This window comes from Harpia harpyja, chromosome 1 (genome assembly GCF_026419915.1).
Source record: "Harpia harpyja isolate bHarHar1 chromosome 1, bHarHar1 primary haplotype, whole genome shotgun sequence".
In the NCBI taxonomy this organism is placed as follows: Eukaryota; Metazoa; Chordata; class Aves; order Accipitriformes; family Accipitridae; genus Harpia; species Harpia harpyja.
This window is the reverse complement of record NC_068940.1, coordinates 24,682,382-24,701,854: the sequence shown is the minus strand read 5'-3', so window position 1 is coordinate 24,701,854 and position 19,473 is coordinate 24,682,382. Positions and strand designations below refer to the sequence as shown.

General features: G+C 47.1%; 1 protein-coding gene and 1 long non-coding RNA gene across 2 annotated transcripts in view; one reads left to right on the top strand and one right to left on the bottom strand.

Annotated features, from left to right (window-relative positions):
- Positions 1-15,762, bottom strand: part of ANKH (ANKH inorganic pyrophosphate transport regulator) — a 104,516-nt gene extending 88,754 nt beyond the window's left edge. Inside the window, exon 1 of the mRNA XM_052781476.1 lies at positions 15,166-15,762. Within this exon, the coding sequence (XP_052637436.1) occupies positions 15,166-15,261 (96 nt within the window). The 5' untranslated portion in view covers positions 15,262-15,762. The remainder of the gene's footprint in view (positions 1-15,165) is intronic.
- Positions 15,763-16,543: 781 nt separating this feature from the next.
- LOC128139269 (uncharacterized) overlaps positions 16,544-19,473 on the top strand; it is a 112,006-nt gene continuing 109,076 nt past the window's right edge. The window contains exons 1-2 of the long non-coding RNA XR_008234297.1: positions 16,544-16,876; positions 17,840-17,905. This is a non-coding gene — a long non-coding RNA (uncharacterized LOC128139269). The remainder of the gene's footprint in view (positions 16,877-17,839; positions 17,906-19,473) is intronic.

Genomic DNA, 19,473 nt, shown 5'->3' with positions numbered 1-19,473 from the left:
GGGATACAGAAATCAAAATCTTTCAGTTTCTCCTTCTCAGACAGGATGATGACAAAAAATGGAGAAACTAATTGCCAGGGTTTCTTTTGCCTAATCTTTTGAACAAGCTTGAATTGCCTTGCCTTAAGTATGTATGGCTGAAACTGTGCAATGTATCCCAGGTAAAATCTCACTTGAGGCATGTATTATCTCTACTGGGAGACAGGTCATCAGATAAATCCTCCAAGACCTCCTATCTTCTCATCTTTATGTCATCCTCATGTATTTCATATTCTTCTTTTTTTTCCCCCAGAAAACAGGAGCCCTTTGTGGTAATACCTCAGGCAGTTTCCTTGTGCCTAGGTAGGGAAAGACCCATTCGTATTTGTTAGGAGATGACCCTGCTTTGGTAAACTTCAGAGATTTGCAATCTGAACTCTTGAGAGTGCTAGGCAAGCCAAAAGCTATCTGCTACTGAACCTGTATTTCACTAACTTGTTTATTCAGAATACTTTCTCCTAGTTGCATGTTTTGATTCTTCCCATTATACAGTTGTCGTGTTGCTTCCTTACCCTCCTCCATGCTTCTGCTTTATTTTTTTTTTCATTACCAACCTCTGTAGAAGTGCTATCAGCAACTTCTGTAAGGTGAGGAGATTTTCAAAAAGAGTCTTAAGATCAATGTTGGCTCAGCACAAGTTTAATTTAGAACATGTGATGGGTCTGACTCACACAGTGCTATTCATGCCATCCATCCTTGATTTGGAACAAGCCTAGTAGTTTAATTATGACCTGGAAATGTCTGAAGCCAACTTCTTATATATAGCATTTTAAAAATACTTGCAATGTTAAGAATGGTTAGAAACATCTTCAGAGTCCCTGAAGTGATGCACAGGTTCACAATGGACACATTTCTGTCTGAAGCCTACGCCAAACGCCTACTTCACAACACCTGGACCTCTCCGCACAAGGCATTCATGCCCATGTACAAATGGCCGAGCTCGACACGCTTCTCCCAGGTTTCCTCAAAGGATTGCCTTTGAAAGAATACACCAAAGAGCAGAAGTATTCTCTGATCCAAAAGAGGCTTTGCCGAGATTAGATTCTCTCAGCGCTCCAACATCTTTATCTCTGACCTTGCAGGTAAGAAAACATCACTGGTCAGCTACAGCAACCGTGGCAGGATGAACAGGCATGTGAGGAACGCAGGCAATGTTATTCTACTCTGTGATCCAGAAATTGGCTTTAAGACTTAGTGAGAGAATAATCACCCTGACCTTCGTTTGCAACATCTTAAAAAAAAAACCACCAGTGAGGAGAGCAGGCATTTACCACGTGCCATCAGACACCAGCATACAGGGAAAAGAATTTCACTGCTTCTCCTACACAGCATCGTGCCGAGCAGAATTCCAAACAAGCCACCGGGGAGAGGATGAGCGGGAGCCACGGGCCACCGGCAGTGGCAGAGCAGTCAGAGCCACGGCTCGCCAGCGCTGCCCGATGCCTGCTCCTCGAGAAACGGTATATCTGAACCAGACTGAGACGGAGCTGGCCCCGACACGGTGACACGCGAAAGGAGGAATACAGATAGCTGGGTACCACAACTGCACGTCTGGAGGAAGAAGAAGAGGTGAGCACGGACCCTTTGCTAGATAAAGATTTGCAGCTTTACAAAGCTCACATTCTTTGCTTGAAGACTGGCTGCCTCATACGAGATAAATACTTGTGCATGAGCTTAACTCGGGCCTAAATTTAAAGCCCACAAACATACAGAAGATTTCGAGTGAAGCATTTCTTTTGCTGAACTGGGCCTCTCGTTTGCAAGGAAGGAATCTGCCGGGGGCAGGCGGTGGGCACCTTGCTGTCCTCGTTAGGGTGGGCTGCTTGCCTGCAAACAGCAATGGCCCGTGCTCTGGACAGGCACAGAAAAGGAAAAGTAGAGATGACAGAAGGGAAGCAGATATTTGAAGATTACAGACTACTCCGGAAAAAATAAAGGGCAGCAAACGGGTGGCAGGGTGACGAGGAGGAGGGTCAGGAGCTGTCCAGGGCCACAAACCACAGCAGCGCATGGGAGGCCCCAGCTCAGGGCTGAAACCAAAAAATCCCCAGGTTTAAATAAATATGTATAAACAAAGAGCCAAAAAAAGACGGTAAAAGATGAGATTGATGATGCTCGATCCTTTTGGGTTCAGCTTGGCAGGCTGCAGACGCCAGACTGTTGGTTATGGTGCTGCATCAGTGCACTGCCACGCAGGGATTCAGTGGAAAGGGAAAAAAAGGATTGAATTGTGCACGGCTCCCTATTTTTATATCTTGTTTCTCTCTTTCTCAATGGGATGTTTTCTTTCTTTCACAAAGGAATCACAAAACAAAGGGATATACCCAGAAGGTTTGAGGTTATAGAATCTTATCTGGCCAAAACAGAAAGAAGAAAAGCGTAGAGGTATTTGATGCTAAATGTCATGAGACTATAGAGGCACTATTCTTTATGGAGAGCAAATGAGAGATGCTCATGCTTGTAGTTGCCTTTGAAACCAACTCCCAGAAGTTGCAATAATAACCTCTTGCAAAACAGCTACTAATCCTTTTTTGTAACCGTTCCAAGCTGTCTGTGCATCCCTCACCCTGACGCTGTGTCAACAGCAAAGTGAAACAGTGCTTAGGGTCCCTAATGCTGTAAGCGTGTTAAGAGTAAAAAAAAAAAAATTCAAATATCCTTTGTTCTTCTGGCTGTAGACATAACCACTTTCCTGTCTGGCCAATTTGCTTATTTCTTGCCACAGCACTCCATATTCAGAGTTCTCAAGAGATAAGGCAAACTCATCTAGAAATCACTATATTCATATCTAATGGTTTCAGGTGCCGCGACTATTCTTATCTGCTCTTGGAAAAAGGTCAAGGCTGTTAGTGAGTCATGTTTTTTCCTCCATTTACTTCTACAGTTCAGCGCAGGTTATCCTTTATTGCCAGCTGGACAAGTATTGCTTTAACATTCTTCTCGGTGCTGGTCATAGAGACCCCGACTGCCTTCTCGTTAAGCTAAATTTACACTGGCCTGCCTCCTTTGTCTCCTTTAGACTTCCAGCGGGACGAGGGAGGAAAAAAATACCTAGTTCATTGTTAAGCAAGATATCAGTGATGAAACTATGGCCCCGCAGCCGCTTCGTCCATGAGCATCTCAGCCTTTCTAGTGTGGTGGAAAGCTTTCATCACCTGAGACAAGCATCTGCTGGACACTGGGACTTCTGGGATGTGCTGCTACTTCCGAAGCCGAAGCTGTCAGGCTTTTTTCTTTCAGGCAGCTTCCCCCTTGATCTAAACCTCTCTCTCTTACCACTCATTTCTCCTTTCAAATCAGTGGATGCACACAGAATACAACAGGCTCCACGTCTGCAGATGACTGCGAGCACGACCAGATCCTTGGAGCTCAAGTCACAAATATGCAACTTAACATGAGGTTTCCTTGACGAAGTCCCGAGGCAATGATTGTGCCTTTGCTAGCTATTTTCTCCTTAGTGATGCAACCACCCACAATGCGGTAGGAGCTTGCAGCTGACAAGAAAGGCATGCCGTGATTCGGAAAAGCTAGCCCACAACCCTACCAGCCTTTTCTGGACAGTGATTCAAAGCTCACCAACAGGTCAAGCCTACAATAAGAAAATGTCAGGCAGGCTACCTGCTGAGATTTCTCATAAATTTATTAAAGAGAGAAACGTTGGCCTCTGCACAGTATTAGCAGAAAAAAAAGCACACTACTTACTTCTTATATATTAGATCCGGAAGGCATTGCTGACGAAAGCTCTTCCCAAGACTATTACAATGCTGGAGCATGTCCTAACCAGTAGACCGTTGACTGCATCTCAGAAAGCTCATATAAGAACAAGACGGTGAATGCTGAAAGGTCGTCATGCTTTCATGCTTTGAAATAAAACACTCTGAAGCAAAATGACTGCCCACAAGTATATAAAGAACAGTGGTGCAGTGATCAGGAGTGCTCTCAAGGTCACATTTTGAAAAGATGAAATCCATGTACAAAACCATTGATTTAAAAATAACAACAGCATTTGCGCATGCAACCACCATAATATCAATGTAATCGTAGGCGGCTCAAACTATAAGGGACACATCAGGTGTATGTGCAATTACCTACGTAGTTCCATGGTGCAGCTCTTGTGCTTATTTCCTTAACCATTTTGCCTTGCATATAAGCCAATAAGTAATCAAGGCAGTTCTTCAGCATCACTCAGTCTAAAATCCTCCTATAAAAGCAGTCTCCTGCCCACAACGCACTATGTACATGTGCGTGTGTATGGGTGCACCTTTTGTACCACAGAAGTACTTGAAAAATGTATTTACCTGTGGCAAACAGAAAGCTTTTTGTGGATGACTACCTTCGGCATCTTAAGGATCTGGAAAGTGTTTTGTGGTTTGGACTTCCTTTCTCTTTTAAATCAAATGCTTAAGATTGCAAAATCGTTACATCACAACATAAACACAGGGGAAGCTGACAGTGCTGTCATACTAAATTTGGAGCCCCACACTACCAGTTGTTTTGTACTACTGAAGGGCAGACAAGAATGTCCAGAGATGTCCCCATGACTGTACAAAACCAAGGACGACCGGGGTTATTTTGACTGGCTTCAAAAAACTATGAGGAAGAGAGGGCACCAATTAAAATTTAATGAAGAGGATGAGCCAAATATTCAGATGGGAAGATTTATTCACCACCACCACCACCACAGGCCGTGCAAATGGGGAAAACCGGCTACCCGGTTTGCAAGTACATCACCCGGTATGTTCACGTCTGCTGGGCAGAACTGGCGGCCGGTTCGAACTCATCTCCTTAGCTGGCCTCTTGGGCACAGCGGGTTGCAAATAATCCAAGCGTTCAAAGTCATCTCCAAAATGCCACGGCGGGGGAGGAGGTGAGATGGACCGATGGAGTAAGTTACCAAAGCCAGTAAGAGGAGGAGGGTGAAATGGTTGGGCTCCCTGGCAGCTATGAGGGTGAGGAGCTGCCCTGCGGGCTCCAGCCTGGTGACAAAGCCACGCGGCCATCTGCCTAACGAAGCTGCTCCGGCACCCACGGGACAAGCAAGCAAAGCAAAAGACCCACAGAACCAAACTGGAAAGACAGTAAGGGTGCAGGGCTGGGCGTGCACGTTACGGCACCGAAGGACCTGAAACGTCACCTGGGCTTGCTTGTGTCTCATCTCACGGCAGCTATGCCTTTAAGCCCTATAAAAAACTCAGCAAGCCTCCAGTTTAAAAGCAGAGTTAAGATGTCCCTTACTTCCACGCTGAGGACATCTCAACACTCCACTTCTCTCATACTGGAAAGGTCCTCGTATTTTGATAAGCTCGTATCATTTGGGTTTTTCCTCCTCAGCTCTGCTGGGGAGACCCCAGCCCTACGCTTCTAAAATGGACAAGACGGGGGTTTTACAGTCAATACTTTTATTAGCTAGGTAACTCTGGTTTCTCTCCCTAGCAAGCGCTCTCTGTACACTGAACCTGGGAGACATCGTGTGAAAAACAGAAGGCTATTAAGACAACTGTATCGTAATCACTAACCACTAATACTAGAAATTCTGCACCTCCCCAGTTGCAGTTTTTGTGTATTTTACCTTAGTATGTACAATTTAATAAGAAGAGGCCTGTTGGGGTTTCAGCTGGGATAGAGTTAATTTTCTTTCTAGTAGCTGGTACAGTGTTACGGTTTGGGTTCAGTACGAGCAGAATGTTGACACCACGACAAGGCCATGCTAGCAGCCCGTAACTACATTACCCTTCTAGACTGCACCGTCTTTGAGGAGTACACGGTTCCAAGCTCTTTGTCTCCCTCACCAGAAAACATGGTCTTCGGGTTTGACCCACCGTGTACCGCACTTTACGCTGATCACAACAACACTCTTTGCTTTCGGTGACCCACTGAATTTGAGCCTACGTAAAAAGCCACCACCACCCAACACCATCTAAAGCACAGCACGCCTCATGCCAACACGTTTTAGAAGGAAGTAATGTGTGAGAGGGAACGACTCCTGCTTTTTACTTGGAAAATCATCTGGAAACCTTCGCAGTCTAAATTGTGTTTAACCGCCCCAATCTCCCTCATTGCTCCTGGCCACGTTCTCCTCCATGGCAGTGACCTAGCTAACCCCTCTCCTTCACAACCACGCCGCAGTTCATGCAACTGCAGACGGTTATCGAATTCCCTTTTTGTCCAAGCTATAAATGCTTCATTACTATAATCTTTCCTCTTATGTAACCGACATTTTTTTCCCCTCTCACCAGAACTGAAAATGCGAAGCGTCTGCCTGCCCTGTAACGCTGCTAACTATTTGTTTTCTTTTCAAATGGGCTAAACGCTTTTTAACTGGTAAGGTGCTGACGGAGAAAACGGTAACGATGGACTCGTGCAGGGGTCTGTCTTTCATCTGCAGAACGAAGGACGGGTAACAGGGTGTGAGGAGGAAGTGAGGAGGAAAAAGAGCCCGATAAAATCTAAACACAAATCTCTATTTTCAGGGAAGGAGACGTGAAACACCATCATTAAAAAACCAGGGGAAGAACAGCGGGTGCCGTGTGGTTGCACCCCTTATACCTACACCCGCTACCCACGGACAAACAAACAAAATCAGTCCCAGCCGGCATTCGTCGAGGCTTTCTTCGAGGGCCAGCGTAGGTGACAGCCACGCAGCCACACAGATCAAAGGCCAGCACGAGAAAGCTCAGGTACGGCTTCCATCTGACTTCATTCATTCACTAATTTAAGTACAAAACACAGCTCAGGTGGCCAGAAGACAGACCACCTCCCAGCCAAAAGCCCTTCAAATGTATTTGTCAGCAAACGTACTAGCACGTGCTTTGGCGCGGTAATCTTTCAGCCCCACAGAACCCTGTACCTTAGGGAGTATTTACAAGGAGTCGGAGACAGCTAACTAAAAAAAATGTAAAGACAAGTATGCTCTCCAGCTTGTATGGATGGGAGTTTTCTCTGCATCTCTACCAGAAAATCTTCTGGGCTCTGAAAATTGAAAAAGGTTGGAAACAATTGCCTTAGCGATCCAATAGCAATGCAAAAAAGCTATGTGAAGCAAATCACTTGAAAATAAATTGCGTCTTGCATTTTCTTTGCTTCCCATGCTAAAAGCTGAACTCTTGCTGAACCACTGTACCAGTAAAGCAAACTGGGCATGCTGGGCAACAGTGACCACCCTTTCTCCAACAGTAGCACTCCTGCCAAATCAGAAACAGTGAATTTTTTGCATCATCTTGGGGAAAAGAATTAAATTGGCACTTGAGATTTCATGCCATTGTAGCACTTATTTTTTAACAAACTGCTTTTAACTCTCCAGTGTTCTTCCTCTGTCCTTTTCTAGAATGCTCTTGAAAAGGCTATGGAATTCAATTGTGTTTTTGCAAATAACAATGCTGTACTTCAGCCCTCTTTGGAACCAAATGCATGTTTACACCTGGAATTATTCTTAGTTAATGTTTCATGCAGGCAGTTTTATTCTGCACTACATCAGAAAGGAACTAATCAAGAAAAACTACATATGCAGACAAACTCTAAAGCAACGTAGCAAAGTTCTGTGGAAAATCTGAAAGAGAAGTGATACCATAGAGGAGACAGAAGTGGGGAGAACTGCAGAGCTTTGCTGTTTCAGATGCTGAAGTTCACGGGTCATTTAGGTCTCTGGTTCTTATGGAGGTTCTTTTTTAATTCTCCGGCTAATGGTTATCTGAAAAGGCAGCGGCGATGTCTAAAACCATAGCTACAGCAATATCATGTCAGTAGAAAATCAAGCAAGCAGAAGGAAGCGTAATCTGATGATCTAATTGCATATTAACACTCCTGTTGCCCTCTCCCCCAAATCCACAGGTTTCCAAGTACAAATAGGATGAGGTACCCAGAGCTAGTTGGATTAAAACCTAAGGTCATTACAAATTTTCCTTAATTTTTTTTTAAGAAACACATGTTCTGATATGCTATTTAAACTGGAATTGAGCTCAGCAGTAAAATGTATGTTATTTTAAAACATCACAGATTTCTGAAAGTAGCTACAAAGCAAAATCTGTTTGGAATTGCTCAATTTTATGCACGGAGGTTTCTGCATGAGCTGGCAGATAGATAAATTTAAATTTTCTATTTATACAGCAACTTACATCCATGTTTTACAAACATGAAGAAATAAACTCTGTAACTGCCTTGTGAAACACATCACTATTTTAGAACTGACAAAACTCACACAAAGGGAGAGATAAATGTCTTGTCTAGGATCAAGATAGAAAGTCAATTAATAGCTAGAATCTGCACTTTCAGAGCTGAAGCCTTGTGTATATGCCTTCTTTGCATATAAAAAGTCACTTATCTTCAAACAGTCATAAGATCGGTCATGTCATATAAGCCTTTGTATACAACCAAGTTCTCCACGCAGCAGCAAAATGAGCGCAGATTAAAAAAAAATCAGTTCAGACCAAATCAACAGCGAAGAGAAATCAGCTTTCTTGGGTTTGTGAAAATGCAACCGAAAGAAATGAGCAAGAAAACCCCTGACACAAATGGTCAGTTCAACTAAAAACCGAAAGTTTTACTTTGGGGATTTCTCTCCGCGACGCAGAATACGGTGGTTCAAACACCTTTCAAAATTTCAGTTTTGAACCCATGTTTTAAAATTAGGCTGGGGGTATTTCATCTCTCCTTCCTGATGCTGTCTTAGCCTAGTAGATTTTCACCGGCGTAGGGAGGAGAACCCAATTCCCCTATCTCTGAAATAAGCACCAGAAGTATTCGGCTACCCCACGACCCTTTTTCAGTGACTATCCAGTGATATTATGACTGGAGTGTCTCCAGAGAGGGCCCTTCACCCTACAGACTGGGACTCGGGACTGCTCGGCAAAGCAGTACGTCCACCTGGTCTCCCACCGCATCGGTTACTCTTCTGGTAGGGAGAATCGTTTCCACCCCACAGACCTCAAAGGTTTATTTTCCAGCAACCTGGTGGGCAATATAGCTAGCCAGCTACTTCAGACATGCTTAATGGGTATCATCAAGTACAAAACCTGCTAGTTCTTAACAGTGAAGCGTAAGAAAGCCCCGAGAAGTCCTTAGAGCCGAGCTGACGCAGCCATGGGAGGTGGGAGGCAGTGGGAGTGGGAAGCGGGGAACTGGAGGGTTTTGTGAAGGAAGGAGAGGGTAGGATGAAAAAAGAGAAGGTACTGACAGATGAGGCGTAACACAGATCCTAGCTCTCGATTATACACATTTCACGCTACGGCAACATGGAGCACTGCAGGGGATGGACACCTCATCTGTAGGTTCATTCTCATAATTTCTAGTATCATCTGAAACCTTCAGCAGTGATAGCCCCGCTGCTCTTCATAACCTGTTTATTTTGCACCTTATGTGCTATAAAATGCAAATATATATTGCTTTAGCTGCCAGGAGTATGTGTCTTTGTTACCTTTAAGAACATCAGCGCTTTGTTGAGATTTGGCTTTTACCTGCCAAAAAAAATCTCTGTTTTACGAGATCTTTGACTCCTTCCCAGATCTCAGCGTGCATTGCTTGCTGTCAAACTCTAGCAAATGCTCTGCGTGACTGGTGAGTGCAATGCCTGGTATCTAACGCCCGCTGAAACTAACGTAGACGTATAAGCCTAATTAATCACTTGTGTAGTGTCAAGAATTGTCCGTGCGGTCTACAGGCCACTTAGCACTGGCTTGAAACCCCCCCATGCTTGGCAGACGACTGTTTAGGAGCTCAGGCTGGCATGCAAAAGAAAGTAAAGCTGTGCTGCTTAGAAGAAAGTCTCTGGAGTCAGTACCGAGGTACAAATTCTGAAAATTACTACTTCAGGTGTATGTGGTTTGGGTTTTGATCCTTCATGTAAGGTCTCACTTGGATTTTCTCACTCTGAACGGGGAAGTTAGATGTATTTCACCGATCTTTCCTAGCCGCTTCCCTGACTATTTGGCTTGTGAGTCCTGCAGGAGAAATGACTTCCTTCAAAATATTACCATGGAAAATTAAAAAAAAAAAAATTTTTTTTTTTAAATTCTGTTGATAGTATACTCTGTAGAGGTTTGTTTCTTCACCACAATTTCATTTACATTTAAGTTAGAATGCTGTGTAGTTCACATCATTAATTTAAAACAAATAGGGCATTTCCATCAGCATACCCTACAAATAATGTGATTGTGGTAGTAACATACCGTCATGGTCTACACCAATTTTAAGACCTTGTTAGCTTTCTTGTTTATACGGTACTAAAGTCCTACACGATTTAAACGAGTCCCTGACCTCTCACAACAGCAGTAACAGGAGTACTTTGCACTCATACAGCACCTTTCATCTCGGAGCGCTTCTGACACATGCATTTTCATTGCATCCCTGTGACACACAGGTAGGCGTTTAGGCACACTTCAAAGGCAGGAGAACTGTGCCACGGAAAGGTTATGCAACTTGGCCCAAATCCCCGGCGAACAGCTGGGAACGTGAACTCTCCCATTGCTTGTTCTGAAAGTCCAGACAATAACACCCCAAAAATGAGCTTCATAAAGCATTAATCAAAATGTTTAACCCCCTACTAAGTTTGCAAATGGCATGGGCAGACGATAAGCTCACTAATTCTTTTTGATACGTTATTCATGACTTGTTCTCCGTTTCTGGCAACACTTTTTTTCTTAAGGAAAAAACAAAAACCAAAAAAACATTCAAATACAAGAAAAAAAACCATTTTGTTTTTCAAGCCATTACTGCAAAATAATTCAGAATCTGAAACGTTCAGCACTTCCCTTACGGCTCGTCTGTTTGATCCCAACCACTACACTGCGCGGAATGTATGGCAATTCCTGCGCAGGACCAGAGCACCCGAGTGACCTCAGGAAAAAGCAGCAGCAAGACTCTGCTTGCTCGGTTTTACCTTCCAAGGACCCACAAGCCGCTGAACAGCATTATGTCTGCGCACTTAACGGTTATGTTGGCAAATGAAACTGCCCAACCAACAGCTAGTGACAGCAATTGAAACTAATGATTCAGGGGCTGGCCATATGATAGCTAGAAAGGAAAAGGAAAAAAAAAACCCTCCTACTGTTCCCGTTGATAATTAAGGGACTACTGCAGACAGGCCCCGAGTTCAGAATGTTGCTCTCCGCCTGGCCTTTGCCACCCCGTGAGCAGCAGAAAGAGTTACTGGCCGCATTTGCAAATTGTATTTAACGCTGCCTAGGGCTGGTTCTGCGCTTCTGAGAAAGGTAGTGAAGTAATGCGCACCTCGGTTTTTCCCCCTTTGTAATAATGCTAATGCAAATGTACACATGCATTACCAACCAGGCCACCAAAATAAATGTGAGCAGCTCTGAAACTGTGTTAAAAGGAAAACTGCTGTAGGTGGTGATGAATTTTTGAGCGCACGGGGTAACGGTGGTATTATTTGCTGGGTGAGTTGTTTGAGGTTGTGTTGCGCTCCATCGCGTGGGAGCAGTTTATTTATTTATTTCCAGGCAAGTACATCCAACAACATTTTTCACAGGAGCTGGGATTTATAATGCAAACTCTGCTCTCCAACAGCTGAGCTCTAAATAAAACGCTAATTATTGTGAATCTCGGGATAGGATGTTGAGAGTCAGATGCTCTCACCAGCAGAATGAAAGGGAGAATCTCTCTTCTGGTGGTAAGTGTTAAGCTCTTGGGATGAAAGTGCTCTGTTGTGTCTATTTGTGTGTCTGTGCATATACCTAGAGAAAAATAAACAAATAAATACATGCGTGCACACACATGCACTCACGCACACAGACACGTATTTACATGGAGAAGGAACATTCAGCCAAAATATTTGGGACTATTTTCCTGAAGGCCTTAATCTAAGAAAAAAGCTATGTAGTATTTTATTTCATAAAAGCTATGTAGTACTGTAAATAAATTGTAAGGCAAATGGGTTGCAGAAGGAAATCAGGGAAATAGGTTAGAAATGGTTTCTTTCTCTAATCTTCCGGCAATTTACCTGGTCGTGCATCAGGACTACCTTTTTTAGTGGGGGAAAAAAAAAATCAGGTATTTGTCTAAGAAGATTTTATGAGGTGAACAGGTGAGGTTAGCTCACTAGACTGGAGTAACTCTGTAATAAAGCCTTGTCCTAAAGCGTTATTGGATTCGGGTCCAAGGGTCAACAGGAGGCTCTTCACTGGCTATAGCGGTTCTGGAAGTGACGGCAGGAGCTGACCTTGTTACTTCTTATGAGCACCGCTCCAGCATTTTTTACTCCTACGAACAAAAGAGACTTGCCATAGCAAACATCTCATGCGGGGCAATGGTGACAGTCATAAACTATGTTCTGCAAATATTCTCTAGCCTAACTGTAAATTTCCCATAAAGTAGCAAGAAATCTAGAGACAGCCGCCTACCAAGGATCTGGCAATTTCCTGGTGATTTTTGCTATTGAATAAAACTATTCAACATCCAGAAAAGTCTCTCAAGGTAAAAAATAAGGTGAGATTCTCTTTGTTTCTCACTTTTCAATCTCAGGTGCCTAAAAGTATTAGGTTTTGTTAAAAAGGCTCTGCTTTTAACACTCTGCCTCCAAACAGTCTCCCCGCTTGAGAGAGCAACGTATGAATACGACGCATCAAAAGGGTTTATGACTTACGGCATTTCTTAAACACCTCTTCTTCCCTGGTCAGGCAAGGTCCATTCTCTCCCTAATTTTTTACAGTCATCTCTCTTATTTCTGACCTATAGCCCTCCTGCCTCTTTTACAGTATTCTCCAGAGCGGGTAACATTACTTCATGCAAATTTTACTTCCCTTATCATTCTTAGAAATCTTTTTTATCTGCAGCATACATTCACAGGAGGAGGTACGGCAGCCTTTTCAGAGCTATCTGTTGGCACACCCATTCTTTTACGTTGCTTCCATTCAGGCCTGTTATTAAAATTACTACAATTTTGGAGAGCGGAAAGGTGACTGGCTCAGCAAGTCAGTATATTTTCAGCAAGACAAGCCCAACAGTAATGCCCTACAAGTGTAAAAAATAACTTTGTGCACTATATACAGGAAAATAAAATCCCTGTCCTTTTGTCTGTAAGAGCATCTCTTCAGACGTGGAGTAACTTTCTCCCCACCTCGGTTTCCTGGTTTCCCTGTAGGAAAGTCTCCCACTAGGCTGGTACAAAAAGCGTCTTTCCAGTTCCCACTCCTGCACTGGGGGTTTCTGCAGGAGTCTCCCTGCTCGCTAGATTTCTCCCTTTCCAAGGAAGCACCTCCCCAGGCTGCCATCTGAGACAGGGGATAATCCCGACTCTCCTGGAGGGCCAGTCCTATGACTTGGCTATCAAATAAAACACATTTTCTGAGATATTTTGTCCCTAACGCTGTCAAAGTTGGTTAGATAAGTGCTTACATGTATCATCTGCACGTTAACATCCCTCCCACGTCGCTGGTATCAGGCCAGAGAGAAGGCCCCTCACTTATAAAATTGTAATCTCTTGCCTGTTAATTTTTGAAATCCTGGTCCAGAGCACACTGAAGTCTTTTACGGGCTGACATGGATTTTGAATCAAGCTGACCTTGTATGCAGCAAACTGTACTCACGCACCTGTTATACAGCGCTTGCCGAGTGAACTGCTTTCAGTTTAACTTCTGCTGTATGTTATTAACGTGGCACAGATATTAGCATTTAAATCACCTTTTCCTTGTCATTTCTATCTCTAGTTTTCCCTTTCCCCCCCCGCCCCGAGTATGATTTATAGAAGACTGACTTAGTAGGAAAGTATGTAGTTGTTAGACAAGGATGGAATTGCATTTTTTTAGTATCATGGCTTATTTAAATTTAAAGGACTAGGAAGCAAAATGAGATTAACACAATCATGACAGACATATGATTAGTGTTAGCTATTTTTTCCCACTGTGATGTTTTTCCTTTCGTTTTCTTCTTTACAAACGGGTGAAAGCACCCACTAATTTTCTGGTAACTTTGCTTAAGGAGCACGGGAGCAACTGCCTCTTCCGCTTGGAAAACAAGAGCTTCTCAGCAAACCCGCATGACTTGGGTCAAGGATAAAAGCTATTTGAGATGCAGCATTTACTGTGGCTGCCCCGCTTGACACTCGTGGCTAAGTATTAGCGTATACCGTCCTACTAAAAATGTAACGATAGGCCCTATATAGCGCAGCCCCACGCAAGACCAGGGCCTTACCTGTCACGCACAGCGAGACGAGAGAGCAGCGAGCTCCCCACTCCACGGTGCTACGGCAAACGAGCACCCTGCGTGGAAAAGCTCGGGCAAACGAAACGTGTTACTGGTACAAACGCAGCAAGTGGGGATCGAGAGGGCGAAGTGGGAGGTCTGCCTGGAAGGGTGGCTGGCGGCGAGTCAGGGGACGGCGGGGTGTTTTCTCGGTGCCCGAAGCAGGGGACAGCCAGCTTCAGGTCACCGACACGATGCACGGCTCTGCTGACGGCTGAAGGACGGCGGCAGCTTCTTGCCCTGCGCCCCGTCACCGCGGACTCCCGCCTCCCTCGACACCGGCGGAGGAAAGGGGCGAAGCCAGAGGCTCACCGACCCGGAGCCCCTCACCGAGGGGATGCGGAGCGGTTCCCCGCCGGGCTGCCGCCCTCCTCCGGGGATGCCGGACCGAGCCGCTGCGGCAGAGCCGCGGGGCTGGGGGGGGACACAACGGCAGCGGCGGCAGCCGGGCCTCCCTCCCCGCGCCCCGCTCCGGCCGCCGCCGAGCCGCGCTGCACTGCGCTAGGGGCTGCTGCACCTGAGGGGGGGGGGGGGGAGAATAAACCAAAAAAGCAACCCCCGGCGAAGGCGTGATGTAATTTCGGATTATATAATCCTGAAATATAAGGGTGGGGTGAAAAAAAATAACAAAAAACCCACGCACACACGCAAAAAAAAAAAAAAATAACAACGACCCAAACCCCGCCGTCCTTTCCCCGCGCATCGAGCGGCGGTGCGGAGCGGCACGGAGGCACCAGCCGCCCCCCGCGGCGCAGGAGCCGCCGTCCCCGCCCGCCCGCGATGCGCCGGGGGAAGACGGCGGGACCCGGCCCGGCCCGGCCCGGCCCGGCTCGGCTCGGCACAAACCCGGGCCGCCTCTCCCTGCCTTCCCCGCGGAGGCGCCGAGCGCTGCGATCGAGGCGAGGGTTCGCCCCCTCGGGGGAGTCGCTGCCTTACCTGTTCCCCGAAGTCGATGGCGATGTTGGTGATGCCGAGAGGGACCAAGAACCGGATCAGGGGCCAGTAGTTAGTGAGCGCTGGAAATTTCACCATAGTCCCAGCTGCGCGGTGACCCCCAGCGCATCTGCCGCGGCAGGAGACGGCGCGGGAGGACGGCGGCGGGGGGGGGGGGGGAGGATAAAAGGGCAAAGGAGGAGGGTGCGTGCGTGTCCCTGTGCGTGTGTGAGAGCGGCGGGGGGGGGGGCTGAGGGAGAGGAGCAGCAGAGCCCCCTAAAAATAAAGCAGCCGGGGGGGGGGGGGAGCCGGTCCCTCTCTGCCCGGCGCGGCTGGTGGGCCCTGGCGGGTGCTGGCTGGGCGGCGGGGCGCGCTGTGCCGCTGCCTTAGCAGGAGACCCGAGAGATCAAGTCCATCCCCGCCGCCCTCCTCCCACACAACGCTGATCCACCGCCGCTGCCGCCGCCGCCGCCGCCGGAAAAAAAAAGAGGAGGGACACCGCCGCCAGCCACTGGTGCGGGCAGCGCTGCCATCCTCGGGGCGCGGGGACCAAGGGAAGGGCCGGGCCGGGCCGGGGCCTCCCCCCCCCCGCCTTCCCCCGCCTGACGCTCGCCGGCGGCGGGGCGACGGCCGCGGCGCCGCGCAGGAAAACGCCGCCCTCCCTCCCTCCCTCCCTTCCTCCTCCTCCTCCTCCTCGCCGCCGCGGGGACGGTGCAGGCCGCGGGGTGGCGGCGGCGGCGCGGGTCCGGAGCGCGGTTCCCCGTGGGGTTTCGGCGGAGGAGCGGTGCGGGGCCGGCGGCGGTGAGGGGCCGGCGGCGGGGGCCCTGCCGCTGGGCGCCGCTCCCCGCCGCGGGCTGCCGGAGCACGTGGGTTTGACACACGCTCGGCGGCAAGAGCGGCACCGAGCGGCTCCTCCTCACGCCGGAGCGGCCGCGCTGCTTCTCCCCCCCCCCCCCTTCTCCTCATCCCCACAGAGGGGCAGCGGCCGAGCCGGGCACCTCTCCGACCCCCCCCCCCCCCCCCCCCAGCCCTCGCTGGGCGCCGTGGGGTTCCCCGCGCCCCCTCACGCAACCGCGGGCAGAGGCAGGCTGGTGCCGGCAGTGGGCTCCGGGCCTGGTGAGGGGCACTTGTGGAGCTACAGGGCAGGTGTGTGGGCGGGGGGGGGTTGTCAGTGAGGCGTTCACCAAGATGTCTGACCCACGGCTTTTCTGCGGGTCAAAAAGACCTGAAATAAATCGACGGCGAACGTTTGCCTACACAGCGTCTTCGGGTTTTTTTTTCAAAGTCTCTGCCCCAGCCCTGGAGAAGGGAACGCATTCGCGGCCCCGGCTTGCAGGCTGGCAGCATGGGTTGCTTTCTGACCCACGGGCCTCGACAGGCGTCGAGGCTCTGTCCGCCTGAGGGGGAAGAAGAGAAAGCAAATGCCTTTGGAACACATCATGGAAGTTTCTCAGCGTTTTCGACCTCGCAGGGGGGGTTCGTTGTAATTGAGTTTCCCTGGGGCGTTTCGGTTCGCAGAGTCACCTTCAACTCGCCACCTTCAAGGAGGGTTGGCAGATATTTCGGGAAGGTGGAAGCCCCGTGAGGAATCGGATACCTGTACCTCGTCCTCAGAGGAGCGAGTGGTGGACAGCCCTCCTCAGCCAGGGACTCCTGTACTAAAATGTTCCCGTGACCGAGAGCCATTCCACATATTTTGGAGGGTCAACAGGAGGTGAGCTCTGAAAGTCCTTGACAGGTAGATGGTGGGCTGCGGGGTGGGGTCGGAGCGGCAGAGCCCCTGGCTCCTGAGGTGACTTGGCAAAGTCGGGACCAGCTGTCGCTGGAGGGTTTTTTCCCTCCTACAGCTGGAGTTTGTCTCACCTAGCTGCCCCAAAGCTGGTACAGCCTGCCTTGTGGGGACACAGGAGCGAACTCGAAGGCTTACTAGAGTGCAAACCTGCCTTGGTCCTGTAGATTACTTTTAAAATGCCGCGGGCATGGTGTCCTGGGGATGATGGAGGGGAGCAGTGCAAAGCAGGAGAGGACAATAAACTGAGAAGAGGGAAGCGGTCGTTGTTTGGGATTGCCTGAGCGTGTCTTTGAATTAACAGCACCAAATCTTCATCATCCTAAGGAGGATCTAATCACCTCCAGATGGACCGGTGGTTGGTCCGTCGGACAGCTTCAAACCGTGTCCGTGATGGGGAACATTCGGTCTCCAACCAACCAGACTGAAGTTGGACTGAAATAGAAACCTCATGTAGATGGCAGGGGCCTTACGCCAGCCCACTTGTTTTACTTGTTCACTTGCATTGAGCCGAATTACCTGCCAGTTTAGACACAGCCTGCATGCGTCCTTACATGTAAGTGGTAGAAGATCTGTGCAGTAGGTCACTTTCTTTCAAGCAAGTCTCATGGCTTTTGAAGACAAGGCTGGATATATTTCAAAGCATTAATTCAATATTAAATCTGTCTTCCTGAGGTTGTATTTGGTTTTAGATAACTGTATTGCCAGTAACTAATTTCTTCCTGATAGGACTAGATTTTATTGGGAGTGAGGTCATTCCTCCTGGCCATGGGTCTGAGAACAACTTGTAGCTGAAATTATGGAAGAATATTGTTTATGGCTCCGCATTTTTACAGATTTTCTCGGTCAAGTGTCCCTATTTTGTTTCAGTTTATTTTTTTTTTTCAGGGGAAAGAAACCTTTAGTGCTGTTCTGGAGCCAGAGAAAAGTAAAAGGGAAGCCCCAAAGCCACTTGTAAATATATGATTTTAACTTGCCATTTGAAATTTTCAGGTGAGCTGATGTTTGAGGACTACCTCCTCTCATTCGTGGCAAAAACAAGCCACCACAAAATTAAAGCTTCCTGAATCAAAACATGTGGACGCTGAGCGTGTGGCTCACAGTGCCAACTATAAAGCGCACAGAGTGATTAATTACTTTGTCACAAAATTATGTTCAGTCCTGGAAATACTGAGACGCCTGAGTAGTTTAATGGAGTATAAGAGAAGTATATCCATTTGGGAGTTTGGTATGTGTTCATAAGGTAGTTGATACTTCTTAACTCCAGTAGGTAATGAATCAGGCCCCTTACATCTGTAATTAATTTCCATCCGAGTGGTCGCTTGAGAGCTCTGGTTAACTTTTTATCTTCCTGCTGCCCAAAGCAATAGTACAGATTTATTTTAAGAGTAGTTTACGTTCTATTTCCTAACATGTACTGGAGTGTCCTGGGTAAATGTTAACGTAACTGATGCTCTCTTGAGTTCCCGTATATTAAAATCATTAAACTTACTTAATAAACTGTTAGGCTATGTTTTAGGTTTGTCTGTCTGCTTCCCATTCATGTCTTTTGTTGATGGGATGAATGTAGTTCTTGTGTGCTTCTCTTTCAGCCCAGGTGATATTTGCTCCTCGAATTCATTACAGAAACCAAATTGTGTTTGGAACCAAAGAACAAGGATGGTTTCTCACATCTTGAAGTCAGTAGTTTGCTCAGCTGGTGAGCTGAGGAAGTAGGTCATTTTAGCTGTCTTGGGCAAAAAAACAGTGATTAGTAATAATTTCCTTTCTAACATATTTTCTGTTACACTACATTTCTTACTCATATACCAAACACTGTCTGTTTGTTTAATGGAATAAAAAAGACACAGAGGGGACAGCAGGAAATAATTAGCGATAATCTCTCTGCTTTTGATAGAAAAATGATCTGGTCCGGGAGTAGCTCGAATGGAGGCATCTCACTGGAGAAGTCCATCCGAATCAAGTGTCGTGCTGTAATGCGTTACAGTATAAATGATGAAACATATCAGAAGACTCCCTTGTGCCCGGTAACAAAATGTGTCTGTAATTGCTGCATAAGCAACACGGTCAAAGTCTGAAGGTGTCCCCGGTAGCAGGTTGTATCAGAGCAGTGCACATTAGCTTTACTCATGCAGTCAGAAACCCAACATGCCGATCAGCACATGAGCTTTAACATGTGTTAGAGTCCCAGTCCTCTCCTGAACTTAAAGGAGGCCCCTCACCCCGACTACACGATGGGAATCTCGAGAGGACCCTGCTGTGGTATTGCCTTGCTTCAGAAGGATGCCTCTATTTCCTTGTTGGGGCTACTGCTAATTACCTACTAGAGAAAAAAGGTCTTGGGTGTGTTTTTTTTTTAATCACTGTGCTTGGTCTTTCCATCCCCAGTTGGCTAGTTAGCTGTCACCCCTGCTTTTTGGAGCTACTGGCTCTCTTCCAAACCTTATGTTCTACCTAGAATTTTTTTTTTTTTCTCATATAGTCTAGTGACTGGGAAGCACTCATTGTATAAGGAATTCAAA